Raw genomic sequence first — 21856 nt, forward strand, 5'->3', positions numbered from 1 at the left:
GAAGAAAGTACCCAGAACAAGTACTCCAGACACAGTGTGAACTACGAGTTCCAAAATTTGGGATAAACACCTGTATTGCACTCAGAATTAATCCTCGACTTAAAAACATGTAAACCAACCTTCCACGTTACTGTTTGTTTTGCGTGCAAGCCTGAAGTGCTCCATTTCCCGAAAGCGCGATAAGTTGTCACAAATTTCTGGTGCGTCATCACGCACCAGCTTCCTGCTGCACTGCATCCATCCAGTCTCCGCAAAAATGCGACACGTTAAACCAATATTCATTCAAGTAATCCTTTTTATTCATACTTTATCCAACTTCTGTTTATCCATTTTCAGAAAAACGTGCTTACAAATAAAATGTGTACTCTATGTGCAATCAAAATCATGGCTTGTTTCTACATTCTAGTTACCCCTGAGGAAGGGCCAACTGGTCAGAAATGCATTGGGTCTTTTACATCTTGGATGCCCAGGATATGTGTGTTCCGTCATGCTGTGAGAGAAAGTCCTGGATGGGCATTTCTCAAGCATTTGAAGCTTGGAATCGCTTAGCCTCTGTTATGAAAATGGATAAACAGAATTTGGATAAAGAATGAATAAAAAGGATTACTTGGATGAATATTGGTTTAACGGGTCGCATTTTTGCGGAGACTGGATGGATGCAGTGCAACAGGAAGCTGGTGCGTGCCGACGCACCAGAGATTTGTGATAAACACCTGTATACCAATGTATCAATATGCTACAATCATATATTAGTTGCTTTGTCAAATAATGTGCGGTGAATTGTACATGTACATGAATTTAAAAGTGGGATGTATCACACGTAAACTATGTCTTCCATCAAATCCTTTTAATATCAGAAATGTCCGCTTTGTCACATGGTTTCAAAATAAACAGCAGGTTTTAGCATGCTTCGTAAACGGACTGTAAGAAGACTCGCAATGCATTTCAGGCTATTAAAAATGCCCTTCTCCAGGGGTATCTCTAAACAAAAAACATATGCATGGTGCTTAGTAATATATACAATGTAACACAACATGTAAACAAGGAAACTACACAGCCTCATAGAGAGACGGACAAACGTTTTAGAAAGTTGGCATATTCTTTTCCTACTTACTTGGCAGTACGGGCTGGACTGTTCCCATGAGGCACAGGGTCAAGACTGATTTGCATATGGCCATGTCTGAACTGGGGTGGTGTGGTGAGCAAAATAACGATGGATTAAACCCAGATCTGTGACTGGGGGTGAATGTTTTGCCATTGTGCAACATTCCGTCCATCATCTTGTGTGTTTTGCTATTCTTTTCCTAACCAATTGGTGCCTGCAGCCTGTATCCTGGGTCACATGACTGGACCTGTGGAAGACTCAGAAGAACTGCTACTCTGTTGCCCTGCTGACTGAGTGAAAGGACGAGACCTGCACCCAGGACCACAAGAGTGACTCCAAGGGCTATTGGGCTGGAATCCTGATCAGATCCTCAGGGACAGAAAAGGCTCCAACCACCTTGAACCGAGCACCTGGACTCTGGTGTGAGTTCTACCATCCCCCCAAGTGGTGCCATCCTAGTCTTAGACCCTTGGAGGTGGGCCTGAAGGTGCTCTGACCACCTAGCTCTGGACCGGTAAGCAGAACCGATGCATCTCCACGAAGCCGCATCAGAAACGTTGCAGAGCAACGCATCCCGGCGCCAGACCTCGCTTTGCAGCCGACAGTCTTTTTGTAACCGCCGATGCGCAACACATATTCAAGACAAGTCTTCTCATTGCAAGCCCATCCTGGACGATGATGCATGACTTTCCATCGCAGTCCCACAGCTTCTTTAGAACTGCCATCCACGACGCATTAAAGCAGGACTTTGCATCACAAGCCCCTCATCGATGGCATCCTCGACGACGAGGCAGGACTCTGCCCCACGTAGCCCGCCGCTTCCTCGGAACCACTGATGTGTGACGCATCCTTAGTGCGGGAGGTCACAATGCTCTGCAAACCAGAATTTAAGGTACCTTGTTCAGCAGGCCTACCTTGGTCCCTGTATCTGGCCCACGCTCCATCGCAGGCAGCCTGAACGTGTGTCTTTGTCCTGGTATGGCGCGACCAGATAATCACAGTTGGTGCATTGTGTTTTTAGACACTATTATCACTTAAAACTTTAAAATCGTGTCTCCTGTAAGCTTTCGTTTTGGTCACAAATAAACTCTAGGTTTCTAAATTGCTATGAGATTTGTCTTGTGTTGTATTTTCACTTTGTTACTATTTAAAGTGCTGAATAATTACTTTCCACATTGTGTCCACGTTAAGCCTGACTGCTTGTGCCAAGCTACTAGAGGGTTAGTTAAGCACCGGTTAATTTGGTGTTTACTTGTGATTTCACCCTAACATAAGTTGTGGCTGCTGCTTGAGTAGGATTTTACCTCCTCAACCAGTAACCCAATTTCCTGCACCCTGCCTCCCCCTTGCCCACAAAATGGTATGCATAAAGGACTTGAGTGCCACAATCGTAATGATCTGAATTAGAGGTCTCCAATGAGAAACAACCATTGTAGTAAATATGTCCTACCTATAAGAAACTTGGCACTGGTGAATAAGAAAGACTGATAAAGGGTGATAGCACATAAAGAAACAACCTCAACAAACTCTGACAATATTATTTGTTTTAAAGGGCTAACCCACTTGCCAATATGTATTACCATTTATAGATAATTGTATTTTTAACTGCAAATTAAGTCATCATGTTAGGCATTTTGCAATGGTTACCTGTATTGACCTATTGATTCATTGAAGCTCCTCCCCTTTGGCTTCCACCTAAGTTGTCACCACTCTACACAGCACCAATAAATATATGCAACATTATGGTCAGATCAGTGACTTCTGCTGCGTGCAGCAGTATCATCCACATCCAACTAGTGAAATACTGATAATAGAAGCACCTAGACGATAACAGCTTGAAACAAATCAAGCTATGCATGGAGTTATCTATTTTATTTTCGAAAATGATAATTGAATTGTAATGTAAACAATGTGAGAAAAAAAACAATTAACCACAACCTGGATTGAGATGGACTGTCTTAAATATTCAGATGAAAACAACTGTAAAACCCTTTTCACCCAATATGTTTTGCCTTTATAAAAGGTGTTAAAGAGACTGTGGCAAGAGGACATCAAACCTGTGGCCTATCCTTATAAGGTACATGGGACTTAGTGACTGTATAGTGATCGTAGGCTTATCAGGTAATTAACAAATATTAGCGGCTGTGACCTCTTCTTGGCAATCTCCAAAGGATTTCGGCATTTAAAAATGATCTGCTGAGTCAATCAGGGCAAGGAGGTCACACAGTACAAAATGAATTTGAAAGGAGGGTGTACTATACAAGTACCAGATTAAACAGTTATAGTAAGATATCTCCTACACAAGCTCTAAGGTATAATCAGAAGGGAACTTTTAATCATCACGGTTTCTCTACTGAAGATCCCCAATAACAAACATTTCAAAAACACTACTGGACATGCTCTAAACACTATTTCTGAGGAACAGTTCGAAGGAGAGGGGGTGGGGAGGCATAGGGCATGATTTCTAAAAATAAAAAAACCCAATTAACATATCGGGTTCAAGGATTCCATTAACAGCAGACGCAAAGGGTACTACTGTGACAGTGATTGAACCACTACACCAATGAATTAGAAGGGCGTCAGCTCACAGTGTGAAGGACTCTTTACCGCTGCATATTTTTCTTATGAGTGCTTTCCCTATGGAAATGGTACATTATCTCAGCTAATTGTTGAAGGGATCCTTTGAAACTGACTTGTGTTAAACTTGCTGAGCAAATGCTTAGACACATTACCACCAACAGCCTTATGGTTCATGCAACGTCAACTAGGTGATTTAAAGTAACTATCCTTCCCTCACATTTGCAAACTTTGAAAGCAATCTCAGGAGAATGGAGCATTTAGCATCTAAGGTTTCCTTTTAAAGACATGTTCCAGTGATCGCTTTGTGCAGAGCCTTGCAAAACAGCAGGGTGGCCACATAATCCTGATGATAAAAAGGCTGGAAGACTCCAGTATCTAAGAAAAGAAGAAATCCGACCACATCTAGGACAGAACATGCACTGTGGCACTAGGTCTGTGTACTGTAATATACGTGTCCCAATGCTGCAAAATAAGAAGTACAAACAGGAGATGGTTATTTTCAATAGCTGAACATAATAGTCACCAGCGAGAGCCTGTGATTTGAATACTGCCCCAATTATGTGGCACACTCGCAAAGATTTGGAACTAAGATGATCTTTGACCATCAATCTGATTGGTAGGGTGGCACTTGATAAAATTATCGTGTAGAGACACTTCCCCTACGTGCTACAAAACTGTCCGCTTATACTCCTGTCTTCCTTCTTTCCAGAACTGCCGAATTGCGGTGGGCAGACAAACTCCCTAGCATATACTATCACAAATGTAATCTTCCCACATACAAGGGCAGTTTAGAAGTCCCAGACCTCAAGCTCTGTTATTGGGCAGCGCAAAAGCGTCAGTCAAAAATTGGCTGTTTGGAGACAGACAGGACTCCATCTTGCAGTCAATGTTGCATAACTTCGAAAACCTTGGTTCCTATGCTTGCTTTAAGGTGGGACTTCCCCCACTCACTCCCAGAAATCACAAGACTGCAATTCTGTGTTGGCGGGAGACCTTAAAACATGGTTACTGATTGGTTAAACTCACTAGCCATTCCCCATATGGGGAGGTTCCAGGTTGACACAAGTGGCACAGCTGCGAAGATTCAAGTCATGGGACCTTATATCGCTAACTTTCTGCTGGGAGAAGAGTGGGACCACAACCATATTAAATCCTTCGAACAACTGACCTAACTCTATGAGCTACACAGGACTCTGCTCTATAGATACCGACAACTCTGCCATGCCCTGTAGCATAACACTAACTGTATACAACAGTCTACATAGGTACGATGCTGGATCTCTTATTTTCCACTACCTATGATTTGATGCATATTGTCATGCTATACTTATAACATTAAATCAATATACCCCAAAAAAGAAGCAATACGCAGATCAGGCCACCCCTTTTTAGATACACAGGACAAAGTAAAGGTCTTACCCTGATGAATGGCTGAACCAGGTCATTAATAATGGTGTCTAGCCTATGCGTAAAACAGATGTCTTCTAGATAAACTGAAATAATCTGCTTCCACCTCTGCCACCTACTTTGCCAGACAATATTGCCAACTGAAATAAATAACATAAGCAAAATAAGCTTACTTCTGTGTCACTGAATTCGCCACAGTTTTGATTTGTTTTAAGAAAAACGCCTCTGTATGTTCCTGTGGCAATGAACAATGTGTAAGCAGCCGATAACCAACTTATCAGAATTTTGAAGTTTTGATTCCCAACTGTTCTTTTCACTACAGGCACAAGAGAGAATTATAAATTCAGACCGTATAAGCATTTACCAGGTCAGGCTACCCAGTTTTAAGACATATGACATAACAGGAAATACCAGGTCACCCTGAAGTGGGAAGACATCTTTTTGGAAACGCTGTTGGCCACTAAGAGCCGCAGGCTATATTTTTACTCCGGTCCATATGCACAGTTTAGCTACAGTAATTGCATACTGAGACAAGCAGTGTGCTCTTGCATAGATGTCGGAGAGGGAAGGTCCACCAGCACATTTATCAATTTCTTTACAGAGTGTTGTGCAATGCTCAGATTGAAATCACATGATGGATGTATTTCTGACAATTAATTCAACAGAAAACTCCACGTAAATAGGACAGTTCCAGCAGTCTTCCTAGGAGGAACATCAAAGGTACTGGGTTTTGTAAAGTTTCCTTTGATGGGTGTGCTTGCGGTAAGGAAGACCTCAATCATTCACTGGTGTGTTAAATCAAATAAAATAAAGTCTTTCCTGAACTTGAAATAGCTAGGTTGACCTTTTTAGGATAAGTCTAATCACGTGGAACATTCTGTACAGTCTAGGGAGAAGCACAGAAAATAAAATATGTAAAAATCAAAACATAAAACTGCAATTGAAAAATGAACAATTAAATAATATTGAATGAAAGCATAGTTGAAAATATAGAAGTTTAAGTCCTAGAATTAAACTGATGTAGCACGTAATTTACCTTAGACTTCACCTCCTCTGTCATCATATGGATTCGTTTCTTCATATCTTCGGTCAACAGGGACAGCTGCTTTTGAACGTAGTCCAACCTGTCCCTGTGATCCTCTCGCTCTTCCATTGATAAAACCCTGGGAGTAGGGTACAACGAACAGGTCTATGGTTTAGGTAGCATATAAAAAAACATGAGCAAATATATTTACAGGGCCAAATGTTTAAATCCCTGCTCACTCTAGGTTTTGTTTTCCCTGCCACAACAAACAAGCATTCCAAATTGTTAAATGGCTTTAGGAAACCATACCCAATCACTATTTGGAAAGTGAATGTTTAGAGCATTCGTTCCAAATGCTGATTACTTAAGGTTATTATTAATGTTTTGTGCCCGCAATCTGGTTGCAAAATATTAATATTTTACCAACACCAGAAAGGTAAGTCATTTGCAAAAGAGGAAGGGGTTGCCAATGGACCCTTCCCCTTTGTGAATGTGGAAAAACATGTTTTAGGGGTACACAATGGTCCATTATACCACTGCTAATTCCTTAAAAAAAAAAAAAGAAAAAGTTTGTAAAGCTTTAATATTTCTTTCTTTGAATGCATCCCATTTTATTTTATTCCTTAATCTACGACCTGCCTCATTAACATTCATGAGTTAGGTCGAACTGGGACCCACTACAATTCTGTTTTTGTGAAAAGACCCATTAGTACACAGGTTGGTTTGTAAAATACCAATGCATTCGGTAAAAATCAGTGTACAAACTGTGATCATTTTTACCAAGTACATGTTTAGTACATGAGGCCCTAAATTATTAATCCTTTGTCCACTTTACGTTTTATGAGGGATTTGTCTTTTCAGAAATCTCAATGTTATTTTTGTAAAATATACTTTCTCTTCTTATGGTCACTTTGGGTCATTTAATCAAGGTCAGCAAATAAAGCTTAACACAATATGTTTCTGAACTCTGCCAAAGAACTGGGACTGACCGTGGATTTTTAATTTTAATAAGAGTATGAAATCTCAACATAAAAAAAAGATCAGAGGTGTAACTCTCCTGATGGTTGGTTGGCTTTTGTAGGGTTAGTATCTGCATCATTTAAGAGTAAATGCGAGAGGCCTTTAGGGAGTACCTACATTTCTTGTTTGGTGAGGATACGGTCTGGGGAACTGTAAGGTTAGCCTTTCTTTAGCTCAGACTCCTTCTCACCCAGGTAGACATGCCCATTTTCTTTTCTTTTCATCTGGTGTGATTGGTTTTCAGTATAATGCTCTCTATAATATTAATAAACACTAGCTCTAAACAAGAAGAGCTCTAGAATCACAATTATGTGAACTGGATTAACATTGCACATATTGATCTCCAATAATAGGAAATAAATTATTAAAGTCTATAAAATAAACTATCACTAAGGATATATTTTAAACACCTGTATAAATGATAAATAAAATACTAATGAGTTGTATTCTTTATTTCTAGACACTGGGAAACAGATTAAATGTGAACCAGATGGTTCTATTACTATTTTGAAGAATTTGTTCTAAGAAAAGACTAAACTACAAAGTTGGTAACACATTTTTCAAAATTCCATTTTATGTAGGATTTTGACAGTATCCTGAGTGGATCAGCCCTGGCTATATATGTTTTTATGAAGTTGTTACAGCCTGTACCATGGCATGTGGGTCTATTTGATGCTTTCTTTACAGGGACGCGAGTCGTCAAATTGTTGGCCTTGTGTTGTTTTGTTTTATATTGAATAAACAGAATTTACACAAAATTACATTTTAAATTACTGGATTTTCCAAACAAGTGCACAACATCTGATGCCTATGGAAAAAGTACACAGTTTCAGCGTTTTTACATTTGGAGGGGTTTGATGTAAAAGTCCAGTGAAATAAAATACCACAGGTCACATCTACCCGGGTGGCTCTTTTTGTTTAAAAAAAAATGTACTGATGTGTTACTTTGGAAGGTTCAAGATCGTTATGCAATACAGTATTTCTCCATCTCTTACAGGCTGCACGTCAAACCTTAATCCTATCTACTTAACCAGCAAATATATTCCTTTGTTGTGGCTTTCTGCTGCACCAGATTAAACAAAATCAATACAAGCAAAGAGCTTGAAAGTATACATCTTTTTACCATTGCTTTCTCCTATAGATCTCACATTAATTGCCCACTAAGTTCTGTTGCTCCACTACTTGTTACCATCTTATAGCCGCCTTCCTTAGCCCAGCTTCTCTCCTTCGCATGAGCATATTTATTGGTGGGTAGCTAGGTCAAGAAACCCAAGCCAAACTCCCAATATTTCCCCAGCTATCTTCTCCCCTTATAACATTTAATCTTTTCAAAAACCTCACATCAACCTAATTAATCAGTGCCTTTTTCTAATCCTTAGCAATCATTCTCTTGCTGTAGGCCGTCTTCTTAAATTGTCAATGTTTCTTTTGTATTGCTTCTATCAATTGCCCCATAATTGCTATCTCCAGACCTTAAGTAGAGTAAATCTGTCATTTCAACACCTTAAATCGAAAAGCTAGTCTTCACAATTTCTGGGCTATCACGTATTGTGTGGGACATATTTCAAGCAACAGTTGTAATAATCTGAAAAGTCTTCTAAATTAGCCAGAAACGTTGTGTCCTGAACTATACATTAATAAGGCTTTATACAAGAACAGCGACAACCACAGTAATCGGGATTTTGTTTAAAATATTTATCCATTTCAATCAATCTCGTAAATCCTCCTGCCTCCATATTAATTTCTAATACAATAGTAAATCTTCACATCTCTTTCTAAAGAAGGTCCTGTCCCCCCTACTATTATGAAATTAAAAGAAATTGTGTAGAACAATTTGTCTCACCTTTTTTCTGCTGCTGCTACGTTAATCGCATCCATAATGTTTTTCACAGCATCTATTATCTGTTTAGCTCTGATAGTGTGCTGCTCAAACTTTGTTTTCACTGCTGACTGCGAGATACACTCCTGCGAGAGCCCAAGCCATAACACATTACTGTGATTCCAGATCAACAATCTCAGGAATATGAACTTTCCAATCAACAATGGATTTAACACAGTACTCACTTACTGCTGCCTTTTACTCAAAATGGAAAGGAAACATAATTTAAAAAAAGCAAAATTAAAAGAAAACTGAAATATGGCATTGCAACAGTAAGCCAGTACCTATCTTTCCACAGTAATGTGTACTGAGGGCAAAGAAAAGACATAAATTAAACCAAATAGTATAAAGTGATGCATCAGAAGATACATAAAGATTGTGAACAGCAAAACAAATGCCACCTACATCAGATGCTGTTTTATGTACAAAATGGTGTCACTTTAAGGAAAACACTCAATTTTAGATACAGATTGTACATCTGTTGAACTAAACATTCTCTGCACACATCCTGATTAGTCATGTTTGGCACATACAGTGATGACACTCCACTATTGTTTATCATCCTCGACTTAATTTGTTATTTCTATGTCCAATGCTTTTCTATTTCACATCATTCACAACCTGGCTGTCTTCGGTCTACAATAACGCCTGCCATTACTGCCTGTTTTACACAATACCTTAGAGATGAAGTATCCCTACAAAGATCACAAGCCAAATTGACATCACCCAGAAAATGATGTGGGTCTCCACTGCACCTATACTGTTGTACAAATACCAACAGCATTGGAAGCTTCATACACACAGAATAGGATACAGAATAAGCAGCAACACACACTTACACATACACACAATTCAATCTCCACAGTCACACCATCTCTAACCAAGCATAGCATGTGCTGCAGCACTTTAAACTTCCTTCACTTAAAACAACTAAAGCAAAGGGAACCGCAGCACTAGCTTCACTTGTCCTTTAGCATCTCATATTGCATGATATCAAAGCGGGTAAACAATATTAAAAAATATGGAAAGAAGACAAGAAATGCTGGGTGCACATAGAGTTAATAAAGAAGCAGCAAAGGGTGCAGCTCAGTGCATATCTCAATCGAAGTACCCTATCCAATTTAGAAGCCTCATTTTGACAGTACTTATTGCCTTTCCTGGATTATTGCTGCCACCTCTAGATGCCATAAGTGACATATTGTATCCAGCTCTGGATGTCTCATCTAGTGCACTGTGTCAAGTGCTTGAAAATTAATCTGCATTACAAAGGTGCAGTGGTTGCTTTCTAATCTTGCATATAGTTACTACTTTTAGACGGCACCTCTAGCATATTGCGAGACCGCGGCCATCTCTAGCATACTGTGAGGCCCTCTTGTCATTTTCTGTTTACGTTACTTAAAAAAAATATGAGTTATTTACCTGTAACTGTGTTCTGCACTGTTGGTGTAGGTCATAGATTAACATGCTTGACTCATTCTCTGCTGTCTAAGTGGAAGTCCCTATGTAACTTTAACATCGTAGTACAAGGCACTGACAGGATAAATGCAGTTTGCTAGATTCAGTATTGTTGGACCTGGCCCTCTCTGCAGGTTCACCCTCAAACTTTTTTTGCCTTCACTCCTCCTATGTTTACCGAATTAGATTTTCCTGGCCACAGGAGTGGGCCTGCAGCACTGATTGTGCCACTCACTTAGGTAGCCCTTCAAACATGTCTCAGAACTGCTATTGAGGAGCTGAAATTTCCTTTTGCCAGGCCCAAATCTTCCAATTTAGTACACCTCTAGGATATGCCCTGGACAGCCAAAGAGGATAGGGTGCAATGTATTTAAAATGTAGGACATGTGCTTTTAAGTTTTACATGTCCTGGTGGTGAAAAACTCATTTATTTTCACTGCTGCAAGACTCCTAGGATAACATTGGAGTTGTCCTAGCACACTTTATACATGTCCTTTCCAAATGGAAAACGGATAAATGATTCATGTTTGTTGTCTCTAGAATCTTAATTTAAAATCCAAACGTATAGTGAAGTCAGATTTTGAAATAAAATTCAGAAAATGCCAGTTTTACATAGTTGGCATTTTTTTGCCTTAGCCATTTCGTACCTGCAGCCTGTCTCTGGTCAGATGACTAGTTGGGCTTTGTGCATCCCTCCTAGACAGCCACACACAATGGGAACTTAGATGTGACTGGATGGACCACAACTGGCAGGATGGGAGAGAGGAGCTGGGACCAGCCTCACTTACATCCGAATAGGATGTGTACTGTCTCCACACAAACTGCTGCGCACCCCTGTAGATACTCTGGAGCCAGGACAGGGAAGGCAGGGCATCTGTGCACTTCAAGACATTGTCTTGAAGCTTCTCTCACCTTCCAGAACCAGGGCACCAGGTTCTAAAAAGGAGACCTCAGACACTAACTCTTCAGCAAACTTCTAGACCTGTGGATACTCTGCCAGGAAGAAGGACTGCTGTGCTGCTGAAAGGACTGCTACTCAGCTGGACTGCTGCCCTGTGGTGCTGCCCTCTTGCCTGGGTGAGACTGACTGGACCTGCATCTCCTGAACCCAGAGTGACTCCAAGGGCTAGTTGGCCGATGTCCTGAATTGACACCTCAGGGACATAACAGGCTTCCAACCAACTTGCATCTGCACTCTGGTTTGTGCAAGTCTACTCTGCCAAGTGGTGCCACCCCAGTCCTTGACCCTTGGAATTAGGCCTAAGGTGCTTGCCAGCCTCTGTGGGTCCAGCAGAACCAACACATATTCCGTGCTGCGGGGCGCATCACCGAGCAGGACTAAGCCATCACCACTTGTGCGTGGTTTTGACCATCGCCGCTGCAGTACTCGGATCACCCTGACTGCGCATAGCAACTTCAACATGGGCCATTGCATCTCCTGTCAACGGCAGCCTTGACGGCGATGCCTGACTCCGCATCGCAGCCTAACAGCTCTTCAGAACGGACGCATCCCCCTAACTGCATGCCCTCGTCAACGGGATCCTCGACAACAGCGCAGGACCTCACATCGAAGCATCTCGAATCAGACACATTGCTTCGGCTGCGCGACGCATCTTCAACACAGACCCCCTCAACGCCCCGCAACCCCGATTTTAAGGTACTTTGTTCAGCGGGCCTAACTGGATCCCTGTAGTTGGCCCACTCTCCATCGTGGTCATCCTGAAATTGTGACTTTTTCCTGGTCCGGCACGAACAGATATCCATTGTTGGCGCTTTGTGCTTTTTTGCGCTATTTTCACTTACATCTTAAAAAATCCATAACTCCAATTCTACTAATTGGATTTTTCTCATTCTAGTCTTGTTTTATTTATTAACAATTACTCTATTTTCTAAATCTGTTGTGGCCTCCTTTTGTGCTGTGTTTTTACTGTTTGAGGTGTTGCACAAATACTTTGCACATTGCCTCAGAGTTTAGCCTGACTGCTCTGTGCTAAGCTACCAGGGGGTGGTGGGGGAGTGGGGGGGGGGGGGGGGGAGGTGGAGGAGGGGGGTGGAGTACAAGTTAATTTGGGGTTCGCTTGTGCCTTACCCTGACAAGGATGGTGGTTGCTGCTTGACCACGACTTACACCCTAGTCAACCAACAACCCAATTTCTTACAAGTATTTTACTTAATTTGTGAATTGGTTGGACCAGGTTGGACATCAACTATGGAAGCATTGCATTTAGCTCGATAACTGTTGACGTGTCCTAGATGGTGGGAACACTATGAATAAGCCGTTCATAAAATGTCACAATTCTCAGTGACCATATGGATGGCTTTTTATGTGCCATATTAAAACCTGAGAATTCTACCAGGAAAACTCTGCTGGGGGTAGGTTTGAGCCCTGACTTAGCTAGCTCCGGAGGTTATGACAGTATCAGATGGTCCTGTATAGGAAAAGGATGCAATCCTTCAGTCCGACATCACACACAAAACCGCTCCCATTTTGCAAAATATGTCATTTTTCTGCTCCCAAGTGAGGAACTGAGTGGAATTTGTGGGTGGTTAGAGGGAGGGGGGGCAGAAGCTGGGTTACTCCTGCTGATCTATTTGCCACCTCCATTCCTGCAGAAGAAAAAAAAAAAAGTGTCTTGAGCTGGTGGGCATTGCTAGGAAAGAGCTGGTGTAGGGCAGTAATAGCTGCTTTTAGCCCCTCTAATAGCCACCCCCACTACCACAATGCTTGGGCATTTAGGAGGGGCTTAAGAATCCCTCCCTGGTCTATCCAATATGTGTGTGACATCACACCCTTAGTACTGTTAATAAGGCGGTCCAGAAGTGAGTGCTGGCCTACGTCTCAGTGGACTTTGCGAGGACCCAGAAAGGATCTGGCAATGAGAATCTCCTTTCTTGCCCACCCAGGCCATGAAGGTGGTTGTTTCCTATCAGGGGACAAAAAGTAAAACGCCAGGTGGGTCCTTGGCTGACCTTGATTTATACATCTCTAATAAAGGTGTACTACAGTTACATTTTCATGAAGTATATACATGTCAATTGGGCTGACAAGGTGTTAAATAAAATGGTTCTCGAGGTTTTATGTGTATTCATGCTATTGTCATTAGATGAAATCAGCAGAGCTTGATTTTGATAAGCATTGCCATTCTCTTAAATGGTTTAATTCTAGTGGCTGTAGTTGTCCTCAACCTTAATCTTCGAGGGTTTCTGTTTCATCTGATGTAAATACCCCTTTATTTGAAGACTGTGCTGTCCAGTAGAAAAATTCGTAATTGAGATCCAGGGAAGCAATTTGATGATGTGGTTAGAAGGAAACGAATGGAGTCCTAAATTGTCCTCCCTAATTGGGAACAAATTTCCATGTTGACGGTGCTCTAATTAAGGTGGAAACGTTCAAATGTATTCCCGGATAGTTTGTAATAAGTGGCTAAAGTAAAGGTGAATGAGTCCTAATGTCCTGAAGGGTTTTAATGTACTTCATTTCAGAGCCTCCAAACACTTCACACATGAATGTCTCATGGCACTGAAGTTTGGAAGAGTTTTTTGGGAAGAGAAACAGGGCAGGAGACGTGGAGGTAAAGAAAAATAAAACTAGACTGGTGAGGTGCCTAACCATCGAACAGCAAGACTGATGCTTCAGAGTTGCACTAAAACAATTACTGTACACACATCCATCCTCCAAACCACAGACTTGTCCTCCTGAGTGTACTCACTTTATCACAGGCAGCCACCAGACTTTAATAAAGAGGGCAGATTATCAGAAAAACATGCCTATTTTTAATATAAAACAAAATGACGAGCTGCAAAATCAATCAATTTCTTATTCACACGATCTGATTTTATTTTATAAAAACAATCATATTTTGTAGCTAGAAAACCTCGGTATGTTTTCTCCTGATGGAAACCTCAATCTTGATTGGTATTCAATACTGACACACACAGACTCATTGTGATGCAAGCACAAAGAGTGACTGTTAAAAAAATACTTTTAATGAATAATATAAAATCAGAATAAGTGCAAAAGAAGGATAAAGAAAGAAAATGAAAGTAAATGATTAAAGTTGTTTGTTGCGCCTCGATGAAGCAGATCTAGACTTCAGCAATGAAGAGCAATAGTTTTGTAAATATCTGCACAATGTTAGAGCTAGACTAGGTGTAAAGGGAAGAGTAATTTATCAAAATAGAGAGTAAGAGAAGGAATTAGTCACATACTGTACAGGATAAAAGGGAAATCAATAAGAAAAGAGACAGGTTAGTACAGAATACAGCTGGAAAATAGGGGTAGGTATAAAATGATTTTCTAAATACCTGCAAACAAATATTTTAAAAACATGAACCATTAAAAATCTAAGTTGTTGGTATAGAATGTGAGTAGCTGCACTACAGAGGTCAGTGATATTGTATCTGTGTAGCCCTTTCACGTGCATAAGTATGAGTGTTTTTCTGGGATCCTCAATCTAGCTGAGGATTTTGTAGTGTCAGTGTTCTATGCCCCTGTGATTTAAGGCACCAGTTGCTGGAGTTGGTTCCTGGGCTGACCTGTTCATAGTGCAGTGCTCTATCTAAGGTTTAACATTTGATGTCAGAACTGCACCACATGTGCTTGTAAAGAAATGTGAATCTTGTGGTGTACATGCCTAAATTAGATAAGATATCAATCCAAATGTTAGTTTAATGCCACTATGTCAGTACTGGCATAAAATTCAGGTGTCAGTAGATATACCTCTCAAAAAACGTTACCAACAAATTCTGTTGTGTTTATTTTTAAATATTTACTTAATCATGCTATAATGTTTTCACATGCTGGATTTATTCTGGATAGTGAGGAAGTGATTTGTTTTTACAGCCCATTGAGAGGCACATGCATCAAAGGTTTTTGCGAGCGCAAACGGTGCGATTAGCAAAAATCGGCCATTTGTGCCCACAAAAAGGCCTTTTGCGATGCATTAAAGTGTTAGGCATTCGCAATATAGGAAATCACATTTTATTGCGATTCCTTAAATGCAGTGCTAGAAGTACTTTTTTTTTTTTGCATCTACAGAAGAAAAACCAAGTAAAAGACATACTTATTCAAATCAGAGCTTTGGCAGAACATTGACATTCTGTACAAATGAAAAACAAAACATGTGGTAGCACATAGCATTACAAGAATTCGGCACTATAGAGATACACAGACATGGCAGCATACCCAAGGGCATCATACAAAAGGATAGACAATACAGTAGTTTGCCAATCCACAGAGAGGACAAAATGTAAATAGCTATCTAACCCACCCATTCCTCACACAGTAGATACTGTTAGCAGATAGGCAGTGAGTGGACCCCAAATAGCATGAGGCTTTGACGTAGTTAGCAACTCCTCAGCATAGCACATTAGTTGCTCCCGACAGTATGTCAGGTCCTGTAACCAGAGCTTAGTATAGGGTGCAGCCTTACACCCCCCCCCTCCCCCCCAACACATGGACACTCTGCGTTTAGCGAGTAATAAGGATATAGCTACAAATTACCTATGAGTTGGCTTGATGTTCATTACAGCACCCAAGAGACATAGCAGCGGAGCACATACTATGGGGAGTCCCACCATCTTCTGCAGAATTTGCGTGACTGACCTCCAGTACTCATGTACCTTCGTGCAATCCCAGGCTAAATGATAGAAATTGGCATCTGTTGCGATTCCTTAAATGCAATGCTAGAAGTACTTAGACATAGCAAATTCGCTATTTGGGGCCGCAAAATGCAGAGAAATTACTCTGGCCTGTATTTTGCAAAAACCTTGAAAAATGCACTAAAGTGCATTTTTCAAGGTTTCAGGTTACACACACAATTTCAGGAGTGCAACAGGGTGTCATTTTGACACCTTTGCACCCTTAAAATTGCATGCGCAATTTGTGAGTACCTAGTTGTACTTGCAAATTGCGCATGCAATTTCCCATTGGAATTAATGGGAAGCCATTCCTTAATTCCGACTCACAATTTGCGAGTAGCAATTAAGGAATGTTTAGGAATCATGTAGGAATAGCTATTGTAATAGCGATTCCTACATGCAAAGGTTTTTGAGAGTCCTTAATTGCGATTCCTTCACAATCGTAATTAAGGACTCGCAAAAGCTTTTCTTGATGCATGTACCTGTTTATGTCCTACTAGCTTACTCTTTTATTGCTTCCATGTTCGAGTAGGGTTGATGTTTGCAATGTTAATGTTGACTGTCATACATTGTTCCCTGGACGATGGAATAAAATTTGATCTGTGTAATGTGTTTAAGTTTTACATAATGCCCGATGAATGTAAATGTTACACATAATGTTTAACCATGCTTATTTTCTTCATTCCGGTTTAATTATGGGTCCAATATTGAAACTATGCTGTACACATTTTGAATGTTTTTTTTCCCTTGCTCATATACTTCATTGCCATACACTACGTAAGGGGATATTTATGTGGCGGGCGCATTGCATGTTTCACAGGGAGATTAGAAAGTCAGCATGTGAAGCAAGTTCAAGAATTAATATACTCCACAAAATAGGCTTAGATGCAGAGAAGCCATTTGATAATGTAAATTACACATATCAGTTTGCAAGAATGAACTACGGAGATACCTTTGTTGATAGTATTAAAGACATGTATAATGGGTCTAAAGCAAATTTTAATACAAATTGATTATTTTCCAAAACAATTCACCTGCATAATGGAACACAACAAGAGTGGCCACTACCACCTTTAGTATTTATTCTAGCATTGAACTCTGGACAAAGGCTATTGAGTCGAATACTAACATTAGGAGTATTAAAATAGGTGTAAATGATAATATGTTGTTACCGCTATTCACCCCTGAAAAAACATCCCAGAACTGCTTAAACTACTAAATAATATGGGTTCCTACTTTGGTTAGAAAAGCAACTGAAATAAATCACCTATAATGCCATTATCAAATTTAATAAATAAAAAAACTATAAAAAATTACCACTGCAGTAAGAAGCTACACAAATAACATACCTTGGCGAAAAAAGTCCAAGACAAGTAGACTCTATGAAAATAAACATTGTGAACTCATAACGAAAAATCTAACACCTGACACAAACTCAATTTAGGACTACGGGCAAATATTAGTATAATAAAGATGAATGTTTTACTAAGAATTCTTTGAACAATGCTAAACATGAGCACCCGGGGACTAATAATTTCCATTTGAAAGTAAAAAAAAAAATTCCAGTTTGAAGTAGAAAACATTTGGCACCAAAAAACAATTTACAAATTCCATTTAACAAACTAAAGATTCATTTTCAAAAAGGTCAATTTGATTTTTCAAAGACAAGGGAGTAACACTAATCTTTTACTCTGCAACAAACACACCATGGATTCAACCCGAATATGCATAAAATCCCAAAAAGGATTATATTGAAAAACAAGTTATAAAGGAATTACCTTTCTCAAGCTCCTAAAATTTAAGTTTTGATATATCTGTGCAGACAGTATTAGCTTTGCCAAGCAGATCTTCAAAACAAGTCTTAAAACGTTATTCCAGACTAGATCAGATTAACAGACTCCCCTATTTAGGACAGTCCCAAACTTCTGTCACAAAATGAATTTCTTTTTTGGGAAACCTCGATATATCACAATAATATCTCGACACAATAAGTAATGCCTTAAAATGAAAAATTAATCTCTATTTATGAACTGAAAAATATGGTTTCCCACAGATGAAATATGGAACTATTTACATCTATGACAAATCTAGACAGGAATGAAACAATTCTATATCTGGAATCAAGAGCATTGACTCTTCTTCAAGCTATCTTTCCAAATACAAAGATTCACAACAAGCATACTCCAAGTTCTGAAATTAATCAGCGTCTCACCAATCACAATATCCACCAACAGCTTAAAAACAAAAGTGATTGCGGACTTAAACTAAACGTTGAAATACATGAAAACAAATGGCTTAAATATATTAAATATCATCTGAAAAGGAATATGCTACTTACCAGTATGCATCTGTTCTTGGCATGTAGAGCTGCAGAGTCACACACTGAGGATAAGATCGCCATCTGGTGTTGGGCTCGGATGATTGCAGGTTGTTGTTGTCTTCGGAAGAAACCTTTGGTCACAAGGTTGGTGACTCCTCCCCTGGACAACAGTGCGCATGGGCATCCACTCCATCGTCAGATTGTTTTTTCGCCATGATGGGAAAAGATGGAGTGTTTAGAAATGAAAGAAAGGATGTCCATGTGTAATGTCTAAGTAAGACGGATGCTGGAACAGATACAGGTCCCGGGGAGGCGGGCGGGCGTGTGTGACTCTGCAGCTCTACATGCCAAGAACAGATGCATACTGGTAAGTAGCATATTCCGTTCGAGGCATATGAGCTGCAGATCACACACTGAGGATAGATTATACAGCAGTGCTTCCCCTTAGCGGTGGTCGCCTGTATCCGTTGCAGCAGCTTGAAATAAAGTTTTTAGGACAGCCTGGCCCACGGAGGCCTGTTGTTTGGCCTGCACGTCAACACAATAGTGTTTAGTGAAGGTATGCGTGGTAGACCACGTGGCTGCCTTGCAAATGTCTTCTAAGGGAATGTTACCTAAGAAGGCCATAGAAGCCCCTATTTTACGCGTGGAGTGCGCCCTAGGGGGAACTGTAAGTGTACGTTTAGCCTTTAGGTAGCATATTTGGATGCATTTAACTATCCATCGGGCTATACCTGATTTGGAGATCGGGTTGCCTTTATGTGGTGGTGCGAAAGCAACAAAGAGTTGTTTTGTCTTTCGAAAGGGTTTTGTCCTGTCGATGTAATAAAGCAAGGCTCTTTTGACATCTAAGGTATGTAGGGCCCTTTCAGCTACGGAGTCTGGGTTTGGGAAAAAGACCGGTAGCTCTACTGATTGGTTAAGGTGGAAAGGGGAAATCACTTTGGAAGAAATTTAGGGTTTGTCCTAAGAACCACTTTGTTACGGTGTAGTTGTAAGAAAGGTTCCTCTAGTGTAAGGGCTTGTATTTCACTTACTCTGCGTAGGGAAGTGATTGCGATAAGGAAAGCTACCTTCCATGTTAGGAATTGCAATTCACATTTGTGCATAGGTTCAAATGGGGGACCCATGAGTCTTGTTAGAACCACATTGAGATTCCACACTGGGGCAGGTGGCAATCTTGGGGGAAGAATTCTTTTGAGACCTTCCATAAACGCTTTGATGGCTGGTACCTTAAAAAGGGACAGGTGTTGCCTATTTTGCAAGTAGGCTGCCAAGGCTGCTAGGTGTAAACGTATAGAGGAATACGCTAGATTGCATCTTTGCAAGTGTAGTAGATAGCAAATGATGTTTTGGATGGAAGCATCCAATGGATGTATGTCATTATTAGCGCAGTAGATGGCAAATCGTTTCCATTTAGCGGCATAACACGCTCTAGTAGTAGGGCGTCTGGCTTCCTTTATGATATTCATACAGTCTGGAGGCAGATTGAGGTAACCGAACTCTAAGACCTCAGGAGCCAGATCGCTAGGTTCAGTGTTTGAGGATCTGGGTGTCTGATTTCTCCATGGTTCTGGGTTAATAGATCCGGGGAGAGGCGTAGCCTTTGATGTGGAACTAAAGATAGTTCCAGAAGTGTGGTGAACCACGGTTGACGTGCCCAAGTGGGAGCCACTAGTATTAGTGTTAGTGACTGTTGTTTCAGTTTGCGTACCACAAATGGAATTAGTGGGAGAGGCGGAAAAGCGTACGCAAATCTGCCTGACCAGTTCATCCATAGGGCATTGCCCTTCGACTGTGGGTGTGGAAACCTGGCGGCGAAGGTTGGGCATTTTGTGTTTTCGGGAGTGGCGAACAGGTCTATGTCTGGTTGTCCCCACTTTTGGAAGAAGGGGAGTAGAACCTTGGGGTGTAGTTCCCATTCGTGGATCTGTTGTGTGTGGCGACTTAGGAGGTCGGCCACTTGATTGTGGATGCCTGGGAGATGTTCTGCTAACAGGTAGATGTTTTGGGGAATTGCCCATCTCCAGATTTGCTGTGCCAGTTGGGACAGTTGGAGAGAGTGTGTCCCTCCCTGTTTCTGTATGTAATACATTTTCGTCATGTTGTCTGTGCGTATGAGGACAGTTTTGTTCTTTAGGTGAACTTGAAAGGATTTTAGTGCTAGGAACACTGCTAAGAGTTCCAGGTGGTTGATGTGGAGCAGTTTCTGTTGACTGGTCCATCTGCCCTGAGTGGTATGGTGAAGGAGGTGGGCTCCCCACCCTGTGAGAGATGCGTCGGTAGTTAGCACAACTTGTGGAAGAGGCTCTAAGAACGGTCGTCCTTTGGACAGGTTGATGGTGTTCCACCATTTCAGTGAGCGAAGCGAGCGACTGTCCACCAACACCAGATCGGTAAGTTGTCCGTGAGCTTGGTTCCACTGTTGTGCTAGACATTCCTGTAAGGGACGCATCTGAAGTCGTGCGTGTGGGACTATGGAGATGCAGGACGCCATCATGCCTAGGAGCTGCATGAACACTCTTGCTGGAAGAGATGGATGAGTTTGAAATTGAGAGATGAGATTTTGTATACTGGCTATCCTGGCAGTGCTGGGATAAGCAATGGCTTTGGATGTATCTATGGTTGCTCCTAGATACTGATGTAAGTGGGAAGGTTGTAGATGGGATTTGGGGTAGTTGATAGTGAACCCCAAATTGTGGAGAGTTTGAATGGTGCGATGAGTGTGGAGAACGCATTTTTGGTGAGTATTGGCTTTTATGAGCCAATCGTCCAGATAGGGGAAGACATGGATCTGCTGTCTTCTGAGGTGCGCTGCCACGACTGCTAAGCACTTGGTGAACACTCTGGGTGTTGTTGTTACTCCGAATGGGAGAACTGTGAATTGATAGTGTTGCCCATCTACCACAAATCGTAGATATTTTCTGTGAGCGGGATGCATAGGGATGTGAAAGTACGCGTCCTTGAGGTCCAATGTGGCAAGGAAGTCTCCCTGTTGTAACAGTGGGAGGACTTGTTGGAGGGTAGTCATATGAAAATGATCTGAATGTATATACTGGTTTAGCAGTCTGAGATCCAGTATGGGCCGTAATGTTTTGTCCTTTTTGGGAATGAGGAAGTATAGAGAATACACCCCGGTTCCCTGATGTTGAAGGGGGACTGGTTCTATCGCATGTTTTTGTAACAGGGATTGAACTTCTTGTTTGAGGAGAGAGAGATGATGTGAGGACATTGGACGTTGTTTGGGTGGTATGTTTGGGGGGGATTGTAGGAGTTCTAGGCAGTAGCCAGACTGGATAATTTGTCTTACCCATCTGTCTGTGGTGATGGAAGTCCAGACAGGTAGGAATTGTTGGAGCCGCCCCCCGACCGGAGTGGAATGGTCTGGGGGGAGTGGTGGCAAGTCACTGTTTGGTGGCTGGGGAG

The 21856-nt window shown here is 41.1% G+C and overlaps 1 protein-coding gene across 2 annotated transcripts in view; it reads right to left on the reverse strand.

Moving 5' to 3' along the window:
• Window positions 1–21856, reverse strand: part of MFN1 (mitofusin 1) — a 199430-nt gene that overhangs the window by 104514 nt on the left and 73060 nt on the right. For both annotated transcript variants that reach the window (XM_085635396.1, XM_085635397.1), the window contains exons 10-11: window positions 8980–9101; window positions 6129–6255 (exon numbers count right to left, since the gene is read on the reverse strand). In XM_085635396.1, the coding sequence (XP_085491522.1) occupies window positions 6129–6255; window positions 8980–9101 (249 nt within the window). The remainder of the gene's footprint in view (window positions 1–6128; window positions 6256–8979; window positions 9102–21856) is intronic.

Source organism: Triturus cristatus, chromosome 11 (genome assembly GCF_964204655.1).
Source record: "Triturus cristatus chromosome 11, aTriCri1.1, whole genome shotgun sequence".
NCBI classification, from domain to species: domain Eukaryota; kingdom Metazoa; phylum Chordata; class Amphibia; order Caudata; family Salamandridae; genus Triturus; species Triturus cristatus.